The sequence below is a fragment of the Pseudochaenichthys georgianus genome, chromosome 11 (assembly GCF_902827115.2).
Source record: "Pseudochaenichthys georgianus chromosome 11, fPseGeo1.2, whole genome shotgun sequence".
In the NCBI taxonomy this organism is placed as follows: domain Eukaryota; kingdom Metazoa; phylum Chordata; class Actinopteri; order Perciformes; family Channichthyidae; genus Pseudochaenichthys; species Pseudochaenichthys georgianus.
Window position 1 is genome coordinate 17,952,955 of NC_047513.1, and position 24,465 is coordinate 17,977,419.

The following is a 24,465-nucleotide window of genomic DNA, read 5'->3' on the forward strand; positions in this document are numbered from 1 at the left end:
AGTGTTGCCAAACGTTTGATTTGTAGGTAATTTTCGGTGCGCTGTGTTTCTCTTTCTCCTCGACTTCCATGTGTGTCGATAACTGAGACTCTCGGCCTCCGTAGTGGCGAAGCCAAGATCAGAGATCGTCTCTGCTGACAGGATGAGGGGATATTATATGAATGAATCATTTTCATTACCGATGCAAAGACGCTACAATCGATGCATCGCGAGTTCAACCCAAACTGTAGCCGATGTGCACTCTTTCAACCGGTGCACTCGCATCTTGAACGTTTATGCCGGTGCACCGATGCGAATCAGTGAATCTTAACATCCCTAGCGAGGACACATTTTTCCGTGTGTGTGTGTGTGTGTGTGTGTGTGTGTGTGTGTGTGTGTGTGTGTGTGTGTGTGTGTGTGTGTGTGTGTGTGTGTGTGTGTGTGTGTGTGTGTGTGTGTGTGTGTGTGTGTGTGTGTGTGTGTGTGTGTGTGTGTGTGTGTGTGTGTGTGTGTGTGTGTGTGTGTGTGTGTGTGTGTGTGTGTGTGTGTGTGTGTGTGTGTGTGTGTGTGTGTGTGTGTGTGTGTGTGTGTGTGTGTGTGTGTGTGTGTGTGTGTGTGTGTGTGTGTGTGTGTGTGTGTGTGTGTGTGTGTGTGTGTGTGTGTGTGTGTGTGTGTGTGTGTGTGTGTGTGTGTGTGTGTGTGTGTGTGTGTGTGTTGCCACCTGTCTGCAGCAGGAAATCCTGGACTCTGGGCACAACAATAGTGACAGGCTCCTCTCCAGACGCAGATGGCTTCGCTTTCCCCCCCACCAGCCACATTGCATCCCTGCATGCACCTGACACACTGTGACACTTGAAAAACACACAAGTGATAAGCCACACCTAAAAACTTGTGCACATGGCAGTAATTTCACTACTTTATCTCTCCTGAAATATAACACTTAGTTTGTTGGATGCTGTTGAACTTGTTTCCCTGCCACGTTTTTTTTTGGGGAGATATGCGCACAAACACACACATTAGCGCACAACAATACACACACCTCTTGTTCGCTGGCCTATACACATCTTTTCTCCTCTCTTTTCAAAAACTTCCCCTCTTTTCCCTATCCTCCTTGACAGCACAAAGTGGGCTTACGTTTTTGACTGACAACCACAACAGACACCTTCCCCCTCCACCCCCGTTTTAATCCCCTCCCTATCCCTCTCTCCCTCCCTCTCCCCTTCCTCTTTTGTTCTGAGTGACGCTCGAAAGCCGCCGTGTCAGCATCTTTTCCATCTCTGATTGCCTTATTAGCCGGCGGTGGCACCCGCAGCTTTTCTGACACAGATGGTGAAGGAGGAGGCTCGAGCAGGGGGGTTGAAAAAAAATGGCTGACTTGTGTTTGTTGTTGTTACTTTCCCATCCCACCTCCTCTCTGGCTTGTTTGCGTGGACACTGACACCTCGGGCTGACACTGACACACTCCTGACACTGAGGCCTGTCAAGGCAACATACGGAGGATGGCAGGGAAAGACTAGAATGTAATGTCAGTGTGTTTTCTGTGTCTGAATGTGTGTGTGTGTGTGTTTGTACTGATGTCAGGTTTCTCTCACTTTGTCAGCTAAGCGGCTTTGTCTTTAACTACTCTCCCCACATTGACTTTGAATCGGTTTAGTTTTGCATTTATTTCAATACAGTGGGCTGAATCTTGACAGGAAGGACGAGACAGGTTTAAAGAACGCTGTGCAGCTGCATTGCCAAAAGGTTAACCTGTTCTAATTTAGTGACTAACTCAATTGAATTATTTCCGAGTGGCCTGAGTGTAATTAAAGCTTACAGTGAAGAGAAAGACTACCAATAGAATAGTTTAATTAAGAACAGGAACGTTGTACATTTGAGCATGTACGTTCTTTCTCACACACACGCTTTTACACACGCGAGGCTGAGAGTTGCAGCTGTTGGACCTCCAGCTTTTCCCAGGCAGCAGTAACTGGCACCTCACAAACATCAGGTATTATGTCCATTCCGATTATGGGATAGAGTGCTACATGCTGTTTGAAGCTGACAGCACATCTGCCTCCTCACTGGAGACTGATTCTGGCACCTCAGACAAGCATCTTACGAGGAATGGATTGGGGGAGCTGCCTTAGCATATTTAACCCTCAACATTTCCCTCTCACTTCTTCTCTCTTATGTCTCTCCTAATCTGGTTCCATTATCATATTTAAATCTTTTATCCTCCTAGTATTGAGGAGAATTATTCCTTTTTTAATTGTTTTTATCTCGCTCATCTGAAGGAATTATAATGCAGATTTGATTCTTTTTTGAACAAATGATTTGTAAAAATTGTTGACAGTTACAGAGAGTGGGCAGCCATTTTCCACTGATACAATAAATCTCTCTCTTGTTTTAAAATGGCACACTTGAAGCTGTGAGGACTCGGGGAGCACAGGCAGTAACAACACGGCTTGTCATGTCCACTGGCCGTTTCCGAGCACCACGCTGTGAGGACTTCCACAGTTGATGCCAAGTTGACTCCAGCCAACCATGGCTTGGCAGGGCTGATGCAGCTGGCATTTTCCTCCACTATCTCTTACTTGTGAATCCATAGCATGTGTGGCATGTTGGAAGAACAGAGCAAATCAAAGTCGGAAACAGATCTGTGGAAGCTTTACAGCAGCAAAAACAGACATTGAAATACTCTGCATCGACTAGTGGCTGTAGGCTGCTCTTGCATTTTAATTTGTTGATGAGGAAACATTTCTTGGAATTGATGAGTATTCTGAAATCTTGGCCCAAATGCAGTACATTCATCTTATTAATGTATTGTTACATTGACTCTATATTCTAACGGAAACATCAAAGTAAGGCGTTAAAAGAGCAATCAGTGAGGCAGATTTTTCTCTTTCCTGTATTTTATTCAATTGTTAAGAGACAAAAATGTCTTAATTTCTATTGTGAAGTAACAGATACCACCACATGATTAATAACTATCGTCTTCGCTGGGGATTTGTTCTCTGTATGATATTACATTTGTGCTTGTTTTTTAAACTAAGCAGAAGCATTTCAGTGGCTCGTCTCTGCTCTCTACCCTTGCTGAGATGTAGTGTTCAATAGCTTCATTAGGCAGCGCAGTGAAGAGGACTATTTGTCATTGTCAAGATATGGATGTTTGCCACTTTATTATTGCAGACCTGTGTCCTCTGCTGGGACAATCGACACAAATCCTCGTTAGGTTTATTGCACATACTACACTCATAAAGTAAGGGCGGTAGATGCATAATTTGTCTGATGTGAATGTATGAAAGTTATATTTACAAACAATATCTAATGTCCCTTTTGCTCTCCTTTGTGTTTTCCAGTTTACGGACCAGAGGATGAATTGAAACTGGATAATATTGATGAAGAAGAACATCTGCAAGATGATGGCCTTTCCCTGGATGGTCAAGATGCAGACTATCTTTACCACGATGACGAGGACGCAGGAAATCGTTATAGCTGCGAAAACTCTCCACTCAGCAATGGCACCAACCCAGACGCTGGGTACGCCTCTCCACTCAGCACCACCAGTGATCATCTGGTGGACCTTAAGACCGTGTCCTCCTTTGACGACCAGGAAAAGGTAGAGGAGAAGACTGGGGAGAGCACAGAGTCCATTAATGGTCTCTCAATACAGGACAGTCTGGCAAAAATGAAATCTGTCTATGCAAACTTGATCTCGGATGCCTCCTGGTCCAGCATTGCTCTTGACATGCTAAAGAGTAAACAAGGGAACAATTACCCAGCTAGCAAGGACAATGGGAGCAATCACAAAGGGAGCAATGGGATCCTGAACAGTCACAGCCCAGGCAACATCCATCTGAAGAGCAGGTCGAGCACTAGCAACCCCTCAGCCTCTACTAATATTACCATGAGCAGCACCACAACCAGAGCAGTGTCGAGCAACAGTGGCACCAGTGTAAGCTCTGGCAACACAGGAGGATTGGCCTATGACTGGCACCAGGCAGCGTTGGCAAAAACCTTTCAACATACCCCATACCAACTCCTTCCTGAGCACAGCCTTTTCAGCACCGTGCAGCTTTACAGGCAAAACAGCAAGCTCTATGGCCCCGTGTTTACAGGTGCGAGCAAGTTCAGGTGCAAGGACTGTAGTGGGGCCTATGACACTTTGGTCGGCCTGACGGTGCACATGAACGAGTCGGGCCACTACCGTGATGACAACAAGGATAGCGAGGATGATAAAAGCAGGAGGTGGTCCAAGCCACGTAAGCGGTCTCTGCTGGAGATGGAAGGCAAAGAGGATGCCCAGAAAGTTCTTAAGTGCATGTACTGTGGCCACTCCTTTGAATCCTTGCAAGACCTCAGTGTTCATATGATCAAAACTAAACACTATCAGAAAGTGCCTCTAAAAGAACCAATCTCAGCCCTAACTTCAAAGCTGGTACCCCCAACCAAAAAAAGAGCATTTCAAGACTTGATGTCCCCGAGCTCGCCAGAGTCTGTCTCATTAGGCAAACACATGGGAGAGCATCCTAGAGACCAAAGAGTGACCAATCCTTATGTCACTCCAAATAATCGATACGGTTACCAGAACGGTGCCAGTTATACTTGGCAATTTGAGGCACGCAAGGCCCAAATTCTCAAATGCATGGAATGTGGCAGTTCACATGACACCTTGCAGCAGCTCACAGCCCATATGATGGTCACAGGACATTTTCTGAAAGTAACCAATTCAGCCTCTAAAAAGGGTAAGCAGTTAGTTTTTGATCCTATCATTGAGGAGAAGTTTCAGTCAATTCCTCTGCCACCGACTACCACACGACTCCCAGCACCCAATGGGAGGTCACAGCCCGGCTCCCCACGGCCACCCACTGCCCCTGAAGAGAAAAATGAAGTCATGAAAGATGAAGAGGCAGAGGAGGAGAAAATGGAAGCAATGGAACCAGAGAAAAAAATAAAAGAAGAGAAAGAAGATCTTCCCGAAAAAGCTGATAAACCTAAAAAGATCAGATCTTACCAATATCTCAGAGAAGAAGACTTGGAAGAGGCCCCTAAAGGGGGCTTGGATATCATAAAGTCTTTAGAGAATACAGTTTCAAGTGCAATCACCAAAGCCCAAACAGGCTCACCAACCTGGGGTGGATACCCTAGCATTCATGCCGCCTATCAGCTTCATGGATGCTTTAAGTCTACTTTACCATCATGTGCACAAGTCCAGCCTCTGTTCAGCAGCAACAGTTTGAAGCTACTTTCCTCTGATTTAGGCACACTGATCCATTCACCTAATAGCCCCTCTCCACCGCCCAGTCACAAGAGCAATGTGCTGGCCATGGAGGAGCTGGTTGAGAAAGTGTCAGGGAAAACTTCAGTAAAGAGTGAAATGGAGGAAAAAAGTGTACGTAATAAGTTCAGGTCAACAAAGTCTCCAATGCCAAATCCTAAGGACAAACGGGCTTCACCCAATCCAGAAAAAAGCTCAAGGGCAGGAAAAAATACTGTAGTAGGGGACCAGAATGAATTGAGACGGAGAGACGGAGAGCAGGCAGAGAGTAAAGTACAGGCGCATATAAAGAGTGAAGTTGATTCACCAAAAAAACCTGTAAGCAATGGCTGCAATAACCTGAGCATCATTACTGATCACTCACCTGAACAGCCACTTGTGAACCCTCTTAGTGCTTTGCAGTCTATCATGAACAACCACTTGGGGAAAGCTGCAAAAGTGGCTACTCCATTTGTAGACCCCTTTGCAATGCTTTATAAGATCAACAACCACTCTTCTCAGATGAAGTCAGCAGAGCCTGTAAGCCAGTGCTGCGATGAAGAAGATCAGCCCATGGACTTGACAAAATCTAAAAACACCAACGGAAGTACGCCCAAGGGTGCTTCTACACCAAACAACAATGGCAGCGTCAACAACAGCAAACCATCTTACAAAGATTTCTCACAGTCCTCACCTCCGCCTCTACGGGAGAATGCTTTGATGGATATTTCAGACATGGTTAAAAATCTGACGGGCCGTTTGACACCAAAATCTACAACCCCTTCTTCCGTCTCTGAGAAGTCAGATCTTGATGGCTATTCTTTTGAGGATAGCCTGGAGGAGCTGTCTCCCATCCAAAGACGGAAGGGTCGACAGTCCAACTGGAATCCGCAGCACCTCCTGATCCTCCAGGCCCAGTTTGTCTCATGTCTTAAGGAGACTCCTGAGGGGAAGTTTGCGATCAGTGACTTGGGACCCCAGGAACGGGTCCACATCTGTAAATTCACTGGACTCTCCATGACCACCATCTCACATTGGCTGGCCAATGTAAAATACCAGTTAAAGCGGACAGGTGGCACAAAGTTCCTAAAGAGTATTGACTCTGGCCAACCTCAGTTTTTGTGCAATGACTGTGCTTCCCAGTTTAGGACTCCCTCCGCCTACATTCACCATTTGGAGTCCCACCTTGGGTTCACCCTGAAGGACCTCTCAAAGCTTTCCATAGATTTATTAGAGCAGCAACCAGTTAGCAGAATAGAGGACAAGACTTTCAGTTCCTCTGGACTTACAGAAGAAGACACTGGCTCAATATATCAGTGCACACTGTGCAATCGGACATTTGCGAGCAAACATGCAATCAAATTGCACCTTTGCAAATCACACGGAAAGTCGCCAGAGGACCACATTATCTTTGTGAGAGAGTTGGACAAACAATGAAGATCAAGCTGATAGCATGACAGATTACTGTTGCACTATAACTCTAAGCTACAATCTGTCACAACAGATAATGCCACACCTGTATTAAATATTGTGACAACACATATTGTAATGGCAACATGGTAGCTTTAATACCACATACTGTAATTATTCTGTTATCCATAAATGGCAGGATCTTGCTCTGCAGAGGCTCAAAGCTACATTTTCAAAGTAGAGTTTTTGTTGACATACACGTACCAAATTGGTGCAGGGGCCATGGCACTATAGTCACTGACTGATTGTTGCTTTCCTAATGCACTGCATCTTATCTGAGCCTTTGGGAAAAGTCCATCTGTTTTAAAACTGGACTCTTATTTTGATGACTGATTTTGAATGATTTTTTCAAGATGAATATATTTCAACAAAACTTGCATATTATTTATGAGACAGTTTGTGCATGTTTTTATGTAAACAGTAAACATATTATGTCTTACTAAATTTCAACCATAATGACATTTCCCTGTTTATCAAATTGCAGGTTTGGCTGTTTAAATGAAGGTATATGGTTATAAAAGTAGCCATCTGAAATAAGATGTTCTAAAGTATTAAGAATATTTCAGCACTTTAAGTAAGTGTAAATTGATGAAGAAATGTGTGGCTAAAATGACAACACATAACCCTTTTGAGTTTTAATTCCCTTGTTCAACATGGCAGTTTGGGGGACAAACTATAATATTATATTGTTTTTGCCATTAAATCACAGAAAATCTTATAAAATGTTTAGCATATTTGTTTCTCTAGTAAAATATAATTTTCTGGTTGTTTCAACATGTACAGTATTTGCGTTAGTAGGCTACCGATTTTATTATTGTGAAGCTCCAGTTGTAAAATTAATGAAGTTTAAAAGTTGTTGTATGAATAATCAGCAAATGTGTATACATGTATTTCAGCATATCTTGCTCTTTGCAGTTCAACATTATTTGTACTGTGTGCATTTTTATAATGTTATTTTCTTGACAATAATGGGGGGAAATGTAAGAAACTACAGAATATTGTCGGACCACATTGTCCTTTTTCAGTGAAAAGTAGGTCCTTCAATGTGGTTTACATAAAATGAAAGATTTTACCTCCGTCTGCTCTGATGCACGGTCCTGTACATAACATTGAAAAAATTAATTCTCACCCAATGATAGATTTGCAGGTTTTATCATCAACCCAATTATTCAGAATGGCATTCTTTTATTCTGAAATAAACTCCATGTCCTGGATTACATTTCTGTGTTGTTTGAGTGATTTTGGAAGAGTGTGAAATCCAGACAGACCAAGAATACAATATCATACGACAAGCTTTGAAATGGTACTGCATCTTTAAGAGGAAAAACAGTTTGTCCGACATTTTATGGATGTGTGTATAATTGAACTCCTCCACAATTCAAAGGAGGGCCAGTTTCAACAACTCAGGGGACTTTTGGGAGAAACATTCAAACCCGGCATTCATAACCTCCCATTTTTCAGCTGGGCTTTATTTTGATAAACCGACAGAGCCACCATCTTAGCTGGCTTTACTGGGAAAAACAGTGACGGCCACAGGAAGTCGTCCAAATGTGTATTCTCATATGGGCTTGCTGCTATCACTGAACCATCTCCAGGTCCCACTGAGGGAGCAGCAGTTGTTCCTATGTTAGCAACAGCCCTTCTTAATCTCAGCAACTTCCATAGGAACTGAAGTGTTGAAGCAGCGTTCCCTGCAACAGGTTTCAAAGCTCACCCTGCAGGGCCGGGATCTCTGACTCTGACATGGCTACAAGCTCTGCAGCCTCGGGTGCCAGATCTTCAGTCCCTTTGGAGAGGAGGAGAGCAGCTCCTTCCACACTGCACTCCCTTAGTTAGAGATCGCAGCAGGCTGAACAGGAGAAACAGACTGCTGGTTTGAGTCCACTGCTGTGCTGCTGAATGATAGCAGAGGAGGGTTGTGATCCAACTCAGAGCTCAAAGAATGGTCCACATTCTCCAGCTGACATTTAAAACTTGACATGTAAGCTATAGCGGAGAAGGCCTCAGATAGATAAGTAATGTTGTTAGTTCTTGAAAAGGGACAGTTTCAGCTCATATCTACCAGTTCAATGTACACTTTTAATGTAAAGACCAACAACTCTTAATACTGGTTAATTAAATCACATTTTGTTTTAGTTATTCATCTATAATATATTATATTACATTTTGTATTTAAATATGCATGAGAAAACAAACAAACCTTTTACTTAAACTTTAAATATAGATAATAAATAATAAGAATGCTGCTTTACGAGATGTTATGTGATGGACTTATACTTGACAAATACTTATGTACTTGACTTCCTGTTGACCCGGTTAGGTTACCTATCTTTACACCTTGTTTCTTACAGATTATCAAACAAGACTCAACATCTTATGGCGCGTTTCCACTGCAGGCCTCGCTCGGTTTGGTTAGGCCTGATTAGGCCCGGCTCACTTTAATGCTGCGCTTCCATTACAGTTAAGGAACTGGGGTAGTTACTATAGTAACGCAGTGTAGGCGGAGCCGTGACGTCATCTTCAATGAGCGCCCCTGAAAAACAACACAGCCGTTAGCTCTTAGCACTCAAAGCTCACAGCTCCTCATATCTGTTCAGAGACTAGACAAAAGTTAAACAAGTACAAACCACAGACTGCCTGTGTCATGGCGAATACAGTCGCTGGTTTATTTATGTCTGTATAGGCCGTTGTGAGTGTGGACGGTCGGAGCATATATAACGTCAGCTTAGCCAAGCTCCATTTAGAAAACACGCATTTTAAAAGGGTTTTTCGCCTGCCGTCTGTCTGCAGACTTGTCAAAGCATTAATTCATGGTTTTTACTAACCGGTATCAGTATGTTGTTACTTTGGCATCATTTTGAAACGTGTATTGCAATTAAATCACGGTCAAATATGTTCATCTTGTTGTAGTTGTAGCCCCCTTGCCTTGCCAGCAATTCTCTCTCTAGTTTAGCATACTCAGCCCGACTCAGCCTGGTTGTTCCTGGCCCTAGAACCACGATTTTATGGGGCCAGAAAAACTGTGAATTTGGACCCGCTAGCCGGTACTAGGCCAAGTGGAAACGCAACCAAAAACGGGCCCCGCACGGCTCGGCACGCTTAAAGCGAGCTACCCGCTGCAGTGGAAACGCGCCATTAGTTGAGCTTCAGAGGTGCTGGTAGGTGGATCTTGTTTTCTGTGGGTGAAGCTAGGCTAGCTTTCACCCTGTTGCCTATCTTTATGCTAAGCAATGCTAACTTCAAGTAGAGCTGCTGGCGAGAGTGGTATTGATCTTTTCCTCACTATCTGATAGAAAGCCAATTAGCCTATTTACCAATGAATCAGACTACTGTTTTAGGACAACCTCTTTAGCAGCAGGTTTCTTCTTGTGGGCAGAGCAAAGGTCTGGCTCAACTGGCTGGTAGGAAAATGGTCGAAATCACCCTGTAACATACAGTTCAACACTATCGAGTGAAAACTGAGCACAACATTTCTAATGCAACCTGGTGCACAAAGTGTTAATGTGAGGTGTTTTAATTCAGACACCATGAGGAGCCCAAATCAGTGAATGTGTATCAGCAATTTCAAATAGACATAATCCCTATAAAGGGTAAAAAAGGGAATAAAACATTGTCGTAAAGAAACAGGATTTGACTTTAAGGTTTGACATAGCGCTACGCTTTATAGTTCAGCTAGTGAGACACCTGATAAAAGAGGCCATGGCATGTCTCCACTGAAGGTATTTAAGTCGACATGCTCCCACCCTACGCAGCTCTTGAACACTAGCCTGAGGCGTTTTCCTGAAGAAACAATAGAGTTCCAGAGCCTCGCAGCGCTCTGTGTGGCGGGGAAACACTAGAAGCAGCAGACGAGAAGTACAGAGAAGAGTCACGCACAATAGTGTGCCATATGATAGATGGCAGCGTGCAGGAGCTAATGTAGAGAAAGTTAAAGAATATATGCAACAAGGAAGACTGAAAACCAGACACATAATAAACATGATAGCCTATATATTTTTCTTTCAATATACATGTTTCCTATAAAGACATTTTATGTTCAGAAAAGAGCATAAAACACATTTTAACTTTAAAGAATATCCTAGTTTACTGCATGACAGAAAACAGTGAAAATAGCAGATAGTTCATATAGTACACATCATATTGGTTTCATTTGACTAACCGAGTTAGCTCTGTGGAGTATCTAACACAAGCTGTCCCACTCAGCCTCGCTCAGTGAATACATGTGTTATGATGTTGTCGTTGTATCAAACATGGTCTCTAAAACAAGCCATCTTTGTCTTGTCACAACAGATACAAAAGCTCCTCGTATGACTTTGTCAGGCGGGCGATGTTTTGTTTGTTCTCTCGTGACTCTTGTTTGCTTTAAAGCAAACACAATTGGCTCAGTGTCATCACCATTACCAGGTGAGCGGCGGCTCACGAGACAGCAGCACAAATCTGATGTTAAACAAAAGGGTGTTTATGACAAGAAGCGTCGTGATGCAGCCTGTTATCCATTTATAATAATCACAACGGAAGGCTTCCAGTCGCAGTAAGCTGCTCTGCTACTGAGTGCAGTAACATCTGTACATGCATGAAGTATTACGTGTCAGCGAGATGCACACAGCGGTGCGGGCAGGGTTTGAATCCTTGTGACATGCATTTCATGTGTACTCATGTGCGATTTGGTCAATTAACCCTGTGCTTTCTTGTCCCCCCTCACAGCTTTCTGGGCAACCTTCTGTTGATCTCGGCTTTGTTCGACACTTTCAAAATCTGCGTGCTCTCTCTAGAGCAGTGGTCGCCAACCAACCAGTCGAGTGTGGTGCGGGTAGATCGCGAACCGTTAAAAAAAAAGTAACAAAAGAAAGACAAATTAAATAAAAATAATAATGTTTGAAAAATACGTTTTTAGATGTAAACCTATCATCCACCACCCCGTTAGGAGGTGCCACTTGATTAACGTATATTTGAGACACCTCAATAATGACACGAGAGGACGGCAGGTCTGCAATTTCCCGTGTTCAGTGAATGCAACAGAGGCAAGTCACCAGACCAATCAGAGAGTTGCATGGAATTACACGTGTGGTTGTGTCATTCAAGCTCGGCTCTGTGTGTGTGTGGCAATAGCGCATTTAGTGTGATAGAGAGAGGGAGAGAGAGGGACCGGTGCTAGCGGGGACCGTGATGTTAGCATATGGTTAGCTAGCTGCACTAACGGACATAAGGAGCTGTTTCCACAACAAGTTGGAGGAGGGTCCTCCCCTGTCAGACTGAGGGGCTCAGGTGATCTACAGTAAAGGACTCTCGGAGTGTTTAGAACGGTTTGTCACAAATTATTCAAAAGATTATTTCCGAGGCACACCTTCATATGATCATTATAGTTATACAAACAATAAGAGAATAAATGAAAAACAGCTATGAAATACTATATGGCAGTAAAACAAGAATACAGTTTAAAAGTGGAGTGATTTGTAAAATATCCACAAAGAAAAAGAAAATCTGTTAACAGTTCTGTTTCATATTGGTGCTGAGAGAGGTATCCATAGATCTCTTCATATTGCACTTCAATATTAAAAAAAAAATCTTCCCAGGGAAGCATCCCCCCGGACCCCCCTAGAGGAGGTGAGGACCTAGAGGAGGTGAGGACCCCGCTAGAGGAGGTGAGGTCCGCCCCCCACTCATAAAAAATAGCACTTTACCCCTGCCTATATGCCGTGAGCTGATTATGAAGCCTTCATTGTAACAGTAATTCAGATGCAATTAGCCTATATAAAAGGCCTCAAATTGGAAGCACTGTCTGGGCCCTCTTTCACTCAATTCTGCAATAGGTAGATCTCGCCTTTCACCTAGGCCGAGGTCGGTGATCTTGGGCTTAAAAAGGTTGGTGACAACTGCTCTAGAGCAGGGGTGCCCACACTTTTTTGGCTGGTGAGCTACTTTTGAAATGACCAGCTCACCGAGGTCTACCAACCAAAAATACCAAATTGCAAGGGTTGCTGAATAATATGTTTTATTTATACATGGGATAATAGGGCTGCAACAAACGACTAATTTGATAATCGATTAATCTATCGATTAATGAAACGATTAATCGACTATTCGGACTAATACATGCCTTGCACAATTTCTCAAACGCTCTTATTTAGCCATCAACTTTTAGATTTAGCTTGTTTTAGGCATGTGGAAACTAACAATGAAGACAATAAAGATGAAAACTTGATTCAAAAATACATATATTATTAAATTAATTGAACTGTAATTTAATTGTTTACAAAATTAACATTGCTTTTTATTTAAATTAAATAAATAATATTTCACATCAAAAGAAACAACAATGTTTTAACAAATCGTATTAAATAATCTGATGACAGAACTGTAAACAGAATAGCTGAATCTTTAACAAAATAAAGAGTAACTCAGTTACCTCTAATCACATGTTTGTATAATTGAGTTAACTCTAAATTGGACACATTGCTTGTGTTACCGCCCTTACATGCTGAACACTCTTGGCAAGGAGCATTGTCCACCTCAAGACGGGTAACATTTAACCACGCCTTGGAGCGCTTCTCTCCGCCATCTCCTCCGTGTGTTGCTGCATGGAGCAGCTGCGTGTGTGTAAACTGCCCTGCCCCCCTCGCACATGGGGGAGAGAGATCTCGTCTGGATCAGAAAGATCGAAAATACACCGAACATAGACGCATTTTGTTTGTCTTTTTGCAAATTAGAAACGAGTTGGCGACACTAAGACTGCGAGATAATGTTTGTGTAGCAATAATACATGACCTTTCTCTTTCTCAACTCGCTACTCGGAGAGAAGTCGCTGTCATATGCCTTGTGAACACTCCGATAATGCCTCTCCACGTTACCTTTCTTTAGCAGAGCGACGATTGCTTTACAAATAAGGCAAATAACCTTTGAATGTGACAACACAAACAAATATTCTTCCTCCCATTCTGGGTGGAAGTGGTATGTTTTTAGCTTTTTTCTCGGTCCTGCACTCAAATTTGTTGTTTGTCTCTTTGAGTTTGAGTTTTCCCGGCACTTGACTGATTTTGTATCGCTTTGCATTCTGGGTTAACAGACTGGAAAGCGATAGGTCGCTTTTTCTGTCAATCAAGTAAACTCCTGAATTAAGTGGCAGGGAGGCCAAGAGAGGAGGGATCAAAACCTGTTTTGCCTATTCTAACGGAACTGGATTTTTTTTTTTATGAATGACTCGCGATCTACCAGCATTGCCCCCGCGGTCGACCGCGGTCGAGGTACTGGGCACCTCTGCTCTAGAGGGAAGGAGATCTAGAAAAATCCCTTTTAATGTGAGCTGTTTCAGAAGGGGACACGTTACAACATGGAAGACGAAACATGTTGATCATTATAAGGCCATAGATTAAAGTATACAGTAGGTCTGATTTCAGAAGTCAACTCACTGCTGTCCTTAAGTTCATTGTTGAAGGTGTATTATAATAATCAAAAGTGACCTACATAACTTTATTACCATAATTTTCCTACCTGGAATATGACAGCAGGTAGGATGCTCTTCGTAGAGACTTTATTAGGCGCGGAGTACTTTTCCCCGTACTTTTCCCGTTTAGTTCCGTTAGTACCCCTTATGTTGCATTCACACCCTATGGTTCACACCAAAAAGAGTACTTAGTGCCGGGAACTTTTACCCCCATTTGTAGTGCCTGCTAGAGTTGGTACTATCCTGGTACCAAAAAAGTACCAATTTCTGATTGGCTGGGCGAATTGCAAACCACGCCCCGTAAATCTCTGAAAAGTTTTGTGAAGCCGCCATTTTGCTGGCATTAGCATTATTAGCATTAGCCCCTGTCACCATAGATATATAAACACTAGATGACTCACCCCCGCTGCTGGCCAATGGAGACCGACGTTGCCACATGGCAGCCATCTTGCCACAGGCAGCTCGCTCGTTCATAACATTATGTCTATGGTGCACTATTGAAATAACCATAGATTGCTCAATTTTCAAACGGTTTGGTTTATTATAAACATCAAAGTTGACAAAGACAGCCATATACCATACATTTTTGCATACATTCACAGTAAATATGTATTCAGTATGATAGCTGTCTAACAGAAGTTAAATTCATTTCTCACTTATTCTGACAATGTAAAGAAATAAAAGAACCCAATAAAAAGAGTTGTTAAATAATAGTAAAGTCACGTTGTAATAACAATAACTTATCTCTCTCGAGTTTTATTTTTCAGCTTTGCCAAAAGTCACTGTGTCAAGTGTCCTTCTTGGGTTGCCGTCCGGAGAAAAAAAACATGGGAACGGTGGAGTGATGAGGAGTTGTCGGCGTTCTGGGGACTTCGGGTTCGCCGTGAAGTTGTTGGCGGCCTGCCAGTAAACCCAAAGCAGAAGAAGACGAAGTGACGTCAGCGGCTCATTTGCGTAATCTTCCCTCAGGGAACTTAATCCGGTGTGAACGCGATTGGTACTTAGTGCCCTGGGGGCACTAAGAACGGCAAAGTACTTGGTGTGAAAGCGGCTATTGAGTACATCCAACTCAAAAGGATTACTACTACTTTCTAATAAGAGGTGTCTTATCAGTGGCTTTATTAATGGTAACCAATCATTTCGGATTCTTCAGGAATCAGTTAAAATATCTTCTATTATCTAACCCAATACTTTGAATACCTAAAGATATTCAAGAATAAACATAATTCTTTACATTTGACTTGTAACCAGAGAAGAGTTTCAAATTGTTCTTAATAAATGACTTGATTCACTTCAAGTAAAGGTAGTTCTTGAGACATTTTCTTGGATTCATTTGTTGATTAGTCAACCTGTTGTCAGAATCGTTTCGTTTTGCTTTTGCTTGTTGATTTTACCTACACTTGCCTGTTGGTTAAGAACATTCAGTATTTCCTGGCCCTTTATACTTTGATAGTTAATAATAATATGAATCCTTTCGTCCACATGATGACTCTACTTGAAGATGTCTGAAGTTGTAATCCATCAGAAGTGACCTCACTTGTTTCTCACATAACAAATAAATATTCCTGATGTGGCAGACTCATTTCTTTCTGCGGCAGACGTTCTGACAGCAAAACAATATAGCTCCTTAAACTTTTCTGTAAAAACATTAAGCCTCAATGCAGGATTTGAAGAGAAGCTGAAGGTTTAAAATCACCTGAGACATCTCATCATGGACAGAGAGTTCAATCCGATCGCTCGTTGACACGTTTGTCCCCGCTGAGATCTGCAGGCAGTCAGAACCGTCTTGTAAAGTGTTGTGTACCTGTCAGGAATGAGCCTTGTTTTGGAAGATACAGACGACATAATTCATCAGGCCGAGGGAGAGGCTCTTGAAGAATGGAGAAGTGACAAAGTCGATTCTTTCGAGAATAATGACGGCTGCCAGCGTGCTGAATGGATGGAGTGTCTTTTAGGATCTATCGAAGCCGTTTCCACTGCTGTAAAGCCCACAGGTGTGCAGTGCCGTCACCAAGTGTCAAAGTATCAGAAATATTGAGACATTTATATACAATGTGGTTTTTTTGTGGATGCTGTAATTTTCCACATTATTATTTTGATGGGGCTGTAGCTAAAGAACCATTTAACTACTTTCCTACGGTAAAAGCAGCAATACCAAACTATAAGTTTAACTTATTAAAGGAAAAGCACAGAATTAAACCAACAAAATGTAGATTGAGTATCAACATAAAAGCAATCATGAAGCAGACCAGCCCGTCAGTGTTATATTATGTATAACCATGTTATTGGACAATCATTTAAGAATGAATCTGTAAGTGTTTATTTAATTGTGTGACATAGTTGGTTGATGTGGGGATAATTTTCACTACTTCATGGTCTGAATGGTATTTTCATTTAAAATAACACATCATTTTTTATATATTTATAATATTATAATTTATAAAGTAACCAGTAACTATTGTTATAATGGTAATATTTCCCTCTCAAATGTAATGTTATGGAATGAAAAGCCCTAAAAGTTAAACTATTTGTTATTTTGTGTCATCAACTACTTGTGATTCGGCGGATGTTAATGAAGGCTACCTGTCCAAACTGTAAACATGTTTTCTCTCAGGCAACAGCATGTGAGTGTATGTATGTGTAACGTACTTTGCGTGTTCCTATCGGAGTTAGGGTGTGTGCTATTTAGGACCTAAGAAAAGGTAAATAGGTTACACTGGTTGTGCTGTGGTTCCTCTCACAAATCCCTCATTATTTTTGAACTATTCCTGGTATTGGTTGCCAGGTTTGAATGTCAAATGTCGTATTTATTTCATGTTGAGCTGTGGGAGAAACCTCTGTCATGTGGTTTGGTTTAGACCCTTGGACAGTGTGACGAGTCTCATTCACATTCTGTCCAAACCTGACATCATTTGCATGAGAATAAGCCCAAACTCTGCAAACGTGACACGTCCCAGACAAGGGATCACAACTTGGCTGTCATATTAGGCCGGTAAATTCAGGTGACACGGATCCTGTGTCCTCATCTGGGCCAACCTGACAGTGGTTCATGTTCCCTGCTGTCTTTTTCTGAGGGGCTTTGTGAGGGGGGGGTTGCTTTTAATCAGCATGACGAACCCTGCCACCCCCTGCGCACACACACACACTCTTACACTCACACACATTTGTGAAAGTGGGCATATGCTGAGGGGCAGTGGGCTGGCCGCTGTGCCATCATTAGTCCAAGCCTACACGGCAAGCTTCTGACACATGTCGAAGGAATTCATTCGACCTACAGAAGGAGCATCCGCATTATGCAAAGGTAGCAGCGTCTTTATGTGCAGCACCACTGTCAGAGGCTAGAAGGAAGAACTGAGGAAGGAAGTGCCGGAGCCGGGGGGAGAGAGAGAAGGGGGAGGAACAGACATGGAGGGAGGGAAGCTGACAATATGAGAAGTGAGGGAGACTGATTTAAGTAATAAGTAAGCAATGCAAAGTCGTATTTTCTTAATAAATGAATAATTGGATGAGCTTATCCCACATGTTTCTGATGCAAACTACTCTCATCTTGAATGTAGTTAAAGAAAAAGGACTCATTTGAAGGTATTGTAGTTATTGACACTGCACATGAAAGGATCCATCCTATTGTCTCATGTGTTCCTGTTTTTAGAGAAAACAGGATTTTTTTGACTCGATATTAAGGTTTTTATGATGTTGCCGTGGGAGGCGTTTGTGGTGGCGAAGTGGCATTTTATCAAGACAAAGGGCTGTTTTCTCTCACCTGTGCCCTCTGGCATTATGATGACTCACTCTGAATTGGACTGTGTTCAAGTTGGAGGCACAGTAGGACACGTGTCAGTGATGATCAAGTGCTGCAGTGCAGCAGCATTAACATCACACACTACATGACGCCTGCTCACCGGGGGAAAGTGCACACTGTCGTGTTTATTCACTTTTGAGTGGTTTTAGAGTGTGATACATGCAAGATGAAGGCTTATTGACTCCGTTTGTACCCACTGTGGTTTATTACCTTTCATAGTATCACTTCAGCCAAAGAATATGACATTTCTTTATTGTAACTTCATACGTTGCTGTGACTAATATTTACCTCAGTGTGGAATTTCATTATTGTTTCTTATTCTATGACCAGTGGAGGAATGTTCATTTACTGAAGTATTAAACAAAAATCTTAAGGTTCTTTACTTGAGTATTGACATGTTTTGATTTATATTTCAACTCCACTACATGTAATTGACCACTTTAGTTACAGCTACTGTACAGCTCTGTGTATAATTATTATATTGTTAATTATTGTCAACTTTTAAATTGTGATATAGGTATAGCTATCCAGCAGTATATACAATAAGTGTATACTTTATTTCCCTTTATACTTTATTTCTGCCAGATGCAACATTAAAGTGATGTATCAAAAGCTATTAACCAGCTTTAACCATATGATTCTGAAATAGCCCATTCTGTACAATGAGTACTTTTACTTTTGTGAGTTTAAGTTCATTTTAATGCCAATAGTTTTGTACTTTTACCCTGTAGTATTTTACTATTAATTAAGTAAAACATTGAATTACTTCCTCCACAACTTCATACGACCAGTTTTGATTTTCCATGATCATATACTTACTTTATTTAAGGTGCTATTCACTTGTCATCCTGCACACAGCCTAGTGTGTCATGTTCACCTCCATAGGCTTGAAATATCAACCACACCGTGCCCCATTTCAAACAGATACACTTCATTACAAATTGTTTTTCTTGTTTTTCTTAGATTGCAAATGTTGGTACCACTTTACAATAAGACTACCCTTATAAAGGATTCATAAAGGGTTTATAATTAGGTTATGAATTAGGTTGTAAACACTTTATTAATCATTAAGAACCATTTATAAACCAGTTCTAACATCGACACAGGCTCACTATTTGGCAAGATGACTAAGCCTTATATTGGCTACTTAGCGAGAATCAACTCAGTGAACAACAGATACCAAGGATGCTGGCTGATGAAGAAGAAGTAAGCTAATTAGCCAATATAAGACTTAGCAGTACAGATAAATGTGGGCTCACTATTTGGCAAGCAATCGGTCACAGTTGCCCTGTTTATCTCATGTCTTATAAAAAGCTTATTCATGATTTATAAAGTGTTCACAACCTAATTAATAATTGAATTACAAACTATTGGTAAACCTTTTATAAGGGTAGTCTTATTGTAAAGTGGTACCCAAATGTTACTACATAATGTGCAAACACTGTCCTCTAAAAAATGCTTTCTAATTCAATGCACAGTTTAAATGCAGCTCCTATATGTATTTATTTCTCTCTGTTCTGTTTATTATGATTGCATTTTTGTGAGAACAAAAGTGCTCTTTGTCACAGAAGTGAGGCAGCCTTTGGCGCACTAGACACTGATCATTACAAAGTCTCTTTAAGTTTGCAGTTTTTAAAAATTAGCAGCTGACTTAAAGGTTAACTGCCATCCCATCTGATATGGGCTCTCAGACCAAAATGCTCTCATCTGTTTATACAGAGATAAAAGTTTGAGAGTCACAAAGAAAATCAGTCCTGAATGATCGCATCATGTGTTCCTCTTGCGCCTGGCTTCAAAGAGACGCTCAATGACTAACCAGTTTAGGAAATGTGTTCATAGAAGAACCAACACTCCACTTAATGCCCAAAGTGAAGGGTAGAGTCATTTTTACAAGTCCAGAGAAGAAATTCAGCTTTCATTGCCCACGTCAGTACAATGATTTAGTAGCAGGCCCTGCCAGTCCTTTGTCACTTGGGCACTGCAATCTTTCTCTGTCAGTTGCCAGGGGGAAGGACTGAGATTCAGATTTTCCAATAACGCTTAATGCATCGCCAACAGGGCATGGTCCAATAGCTCATGAATATGAATATACATATAAATAGACAAGTTGAGGAGGCGGATGGATGTTGGCCTGTCACTTTAGCGTTCCTAACATATCCACTGAGGGTAAGTTGTGTCCTGTATCCAACTTCCTGCAAGTCACACCAGGCCTTCTTTTCTCTCCGTGTAAAACACTGCATATACTGTATATATATATATATATATATATATTTTTTAGCCCTGAATAAAGTTGGAGAGTGTTGTTATCTCTTTAATTAACAGTCATTCAACAATCATGATCACAGTCAGAAGACAGTGACGGAGGAATGACAGGCGGGCGTTGGAGGAGCGGCAGCATGGTGGCAAGAGCTGCATTTTTACTAAACTGTTTTAATATGATGAGTTAGTTTGATGCAGCTAAAAACACTAACGGCTGTTTTAGTACACGCATTTCAGTAGATGTAATCTGAGACCATTACAACTCAGATAAGAAATCAGGTTTGAGATGTTTATCTTGTGACTTAAAGAGGCTGCTCCGCTTCATGCAGAATGATAGCTGACAATTGAGGCCACACGGAGACGATATCAGTTGAATCTGCTAACGTTCTCTATCGTATAGACGGTTCGTCCACACGAGGCCGACACGGAAACGCGGATTCGGGCACTTTGATAATGGCTCCCAAAGTGCCGACAACAACAACAATGGCGGATCACAGGGTTGCGTTCGTGCTCCAGACGCTACTGACCATGATACAGATTTTAGTGCAAAAATATACAGCTCCTCTACCACAACCATCAGCAACAATAATAATATAATATAATAATAATAATCGTCATCGGTCTTATTCGCCGCTTTTGGTGTATTTCGTGGCGGAAGTACAGCACCACTTACAGGCCCGGCATATGTACAACAGCGTCTCCAGCGGGTCTAGTGGTCTCATGTGGACGGACACGTTTCTTCAGCCTATTCCGTGTGGACGGAAAACTTTTTTTATATCGAATTTCGGTTCATTTTCGTCTCGGTGTGGCCTGAGTGTGTGTGTTTACTCATTACTGTGTTGGACTTTCTATTTGGAATTCATGTTAATATTTCACAGTTGATTTATTTCTTCCATTACTGTATTACTACGTTGACAGTTAGGGGAATGTTGATGGAAAACAGACTTAGCAGAAAAATCACTGACTGTAAAGTCAAGTTTTATTTTCCCATAATTTAATTGTTTTCTATGTTTGAGCTTCTTTGTCTCTTCTTCTTTACAGACTAATGACAGCTGATTGGAGAATTATTGACTGTTTATCTCCATGGCCTGAAGTCTAAAGGTCCTTACACACCAAACTGACACCAAAGAATACCAAAGAACACGTCCCGACAGAACGTCGCCTCACGTCGCCGGCGTCTTGGCCATGTTTCGCACTGGAACACACCGCAAAGACTTCAGCCAACGGCCAAGTTGCACGTACGAACTGCGCATGCGTGAGTGGCAATAACTCTCCTTACCAGCAGGCGGCGGTAGTGTGTATTCGTCATTCAAAAGAGGCAACAACCGGAAGTCAGACTGCGTGATACACCGAGAGAAGAAGAACAGACTGCGTGATATAAACAAACAACAAATAGAGTGTGTGTTACATTTTCACTCTACAGCGAGAAGCTCATGTGGCTTTCCCGAACCTTAGTTAGAATGAAATCTCAGATTTACCTTCTTAATAGTTTGTTTGGGTCCCTCACTTCCATTTCGCTTGTCATGCACTGATTCGCTAAGCTGAACAGCCAATCAGAGTGATTTCTTTAGCCGACGGCCTTTAGCCGACAGCCTCCTGATTCAACATGTCGAATCGGCGGCGGAAGGTGTCGGCACGGCCTAAAAGACACGACGGGGCGGGACACACCATGACACACCAATCTGAGTAAGTCGACATGGCGCTCATTGACGGCCCGACATCTATCGACGGCCCGAAATCGGCTTGGTGTGTAAGGGACTTTAGTAATCTCTTCTTGAAATTTGGTTAGGATGTGTGCTAAGAAACCTGGCTATTGTAACAAAGCTGAAGTTTGTTACTTCTGTCAAGGAGTATCTCCAAAGTGATACCTGTATGTCATTTAATTAATCAAAGTAGAAGTCCTCTACAGGTCTTATAAAAGCGTTATCTTTTTAGATGTACTATAGAGGCTTCATTTAAAGCTATTCAAACTTTGTTAATGCAGCACACGCAATGACATGCCCACAAACTTCCATGGTATCTCCTCAAAAATTGACAAATTCCTCTCCGTTGACCTTTGCCAGGAGCCAGGACCCTCATTGAAAAGTGTGCCCATTATTATCAGTTTCTCAGTTAAAAAGCTATGCTGGAGGAAAGGATAGTACTTGAAAATAAAAACATACAAATTGCAGGATAAACACAAGGTTTCTCTTAAGATCCTTTGTTCGCTTTGTTTCAAATCCTTATTGGAAGACATCATAAAGTTAGAATCCCTCAATCCTCCCAAGGGGGAACTTTATCGTGAAATGTATCTGTTGATGCAGCATTCGAGGCTTTTTCTGGGTGCATCCATCTGGTGAATTGACTACTTCTCTTGTCATACCTGCCCGGCACACAATGCAAGGAGTATCTCTGCTTTGTTTGTCAAGACACTCACCAAACTCGGCTCTCCAACTCCTGGTTTAACTCCCACACTGTCACTATCCAGCTCGCTTCTGCACTGCCGTGGGAGTATTAACGTGTGACATCTACAATGGCCTTAACACAATACACCGAGATTGAGTTCCTCATTCTGCCTATACGCACCTCCTCTTACCTTCACTCTGAGTTAAGCCAACCCCACTGCTGGGAAAGAGATGTGACAAAACCTGGGGGAAGGGGAAATAAGGAAGCGCCAAAGCCGAGCTGCCACTCAGCGACAGGCGTTTTGACAATCATAGGCTGTCATCACTTTCTGATCAGACCTGTCAGCAAGCAACGCCGCAACAAGACAGCCCTGCAGAAAGAACATCCGCAGACTCCCTCCTTACTGTACACACACCCATACAGATATTCAGAGTTGTGTTATTTATGTACACACACATCACACCGAGACGTGCAAACACATCAAACTTGTCAGAAAGTGCTACGTACCGACCCTTAGAATAAAACAGGTTTGGTTACACAGTGAGTTGGCTGCGCTTCCTGCCAGTGCTGCAGGGATATCCCGCCGAAAAAACACAGAAGGCAGCAGGCAGTGGCTTTTCAAACAGACAACTGATGGACGAAATTATTTTAGATGAAATTGGAGAATTTATGTCAGTGTTGAGCTGGATTTATTTGCCATTATGAACAGAGATCACCTCCCATGAATCCTTTAGGTGCTCCTTTCTTTTACTCACGAAAAGTTGAATTTAGAGTTACACCCAAACCCTCTCTTGTGCTTCCACTCTTTTTAGCCATATGTTCAATTCAAACAGTTTGTTTGGAAACAAAACAGAGCTAAAACAGACTAAAACTGAGAAAGTTGTATGAGATTCCAGGCAATAGATCCAATTAGCATTGTGCGTCCAAAGAGGAAAACAAGAAACAGAGGAATTAAATAACATCTGTCTCGTCATCTGAGTCTCACTGCCACTCAGAGGAGCCAAGCTGCCATCTGCGTGAATAATGGAAATAAAAAAGGGATCTCTAAAGCATTGTTTATCTGAATCTTTTACAGACACATAGTGGTGGGAGGACACTGTCTTACTTGCTTCAACATTTATAAAGACATATCAGTTGAATAAATGAGTTAAATAAATAAACTTTGATAAGCTTTTAAGCTTTCATCTGAGTTTGTTTTGTGACTTAAATCTTCTAATTCAACCTGACCTATTAATATGTTTGTGTGTACAATATTAAGGACCATAAAAAGGGTCACCTGGTTATTAATCAGTTTAATGTATTAAAAGCTCAACCAGTTTTAAATAGATATACATTTGAAACAGCAATGATGCTCAAATCTATAATATACAAACACAAAAATAACAACAATGGAGCAAAAAACATATTATAACTTTAATTGTTTTGACAGCTGTGACCATGATATTTATTTGCAGTAGGCACTGTATATGGTGCCAGAAGCATATTGTCATAATTTTGGGATTCAAGACAAACTAAAATTCAAGACAAGCCTAAATCAGCTGTAAGACAGCGCATCTACGTTCATATCATCTTCTGTCTTTGTCTGTATATGTAGGTATAAGAGCACATGTGAAGGGCATCTTCACACTGCAGCGCTTTATTGAAACCAATGATGACATCAAGAGATGCTCCTGTGTGCTGCGTGTTGTGTGTTGTGTGTGTATTTGTGTGCTGCTGTTCATTAGCCGCACATCTGTCACTGCTGCTCGTCTTCATAACACTCTGACTGAGCAGCTCTGAGAGACTTCAGAGGGGCCGGAGTGGCAGCTGTCAACACAAACACACATCTAAAAATAAACAATACCAGTCATATCAATGTTAATTGGTTTAGACTATGAATAGAACACTACAAGT

The 24,465-nt window shown here is 41.8% G+C and overlaps 1 protein-coding gene across 3 annotated transcripts in view; it reads left to right on the forward strand.

The window, feature by feature from the left end:
* Positions 1-7,907, forward strand: part of tshz1 (teashirt zinc finger homeobox 1) — a 118,849-nt gene extending 110,942 nt beyond the window's left edge. For all 3 annotated transcript variants that reach the window (XM_071204828.1, XM_034095054.2, XM_034095055.2), the window contains one exon: positions 3,321-7,907. In XM_071204828.1, the coding sequence (XP_071060929.1) occupies positions 3,321-6,655 (3,335 nt within the window). In that variant the 3' untranslated portion in view covers positions 6,656-7,907. The remainder of the gene's footprint in view (positions 1-3,320) is intronic.
* Positions 7,908-24,465: the final 16,558 nt, after the last annotated feature.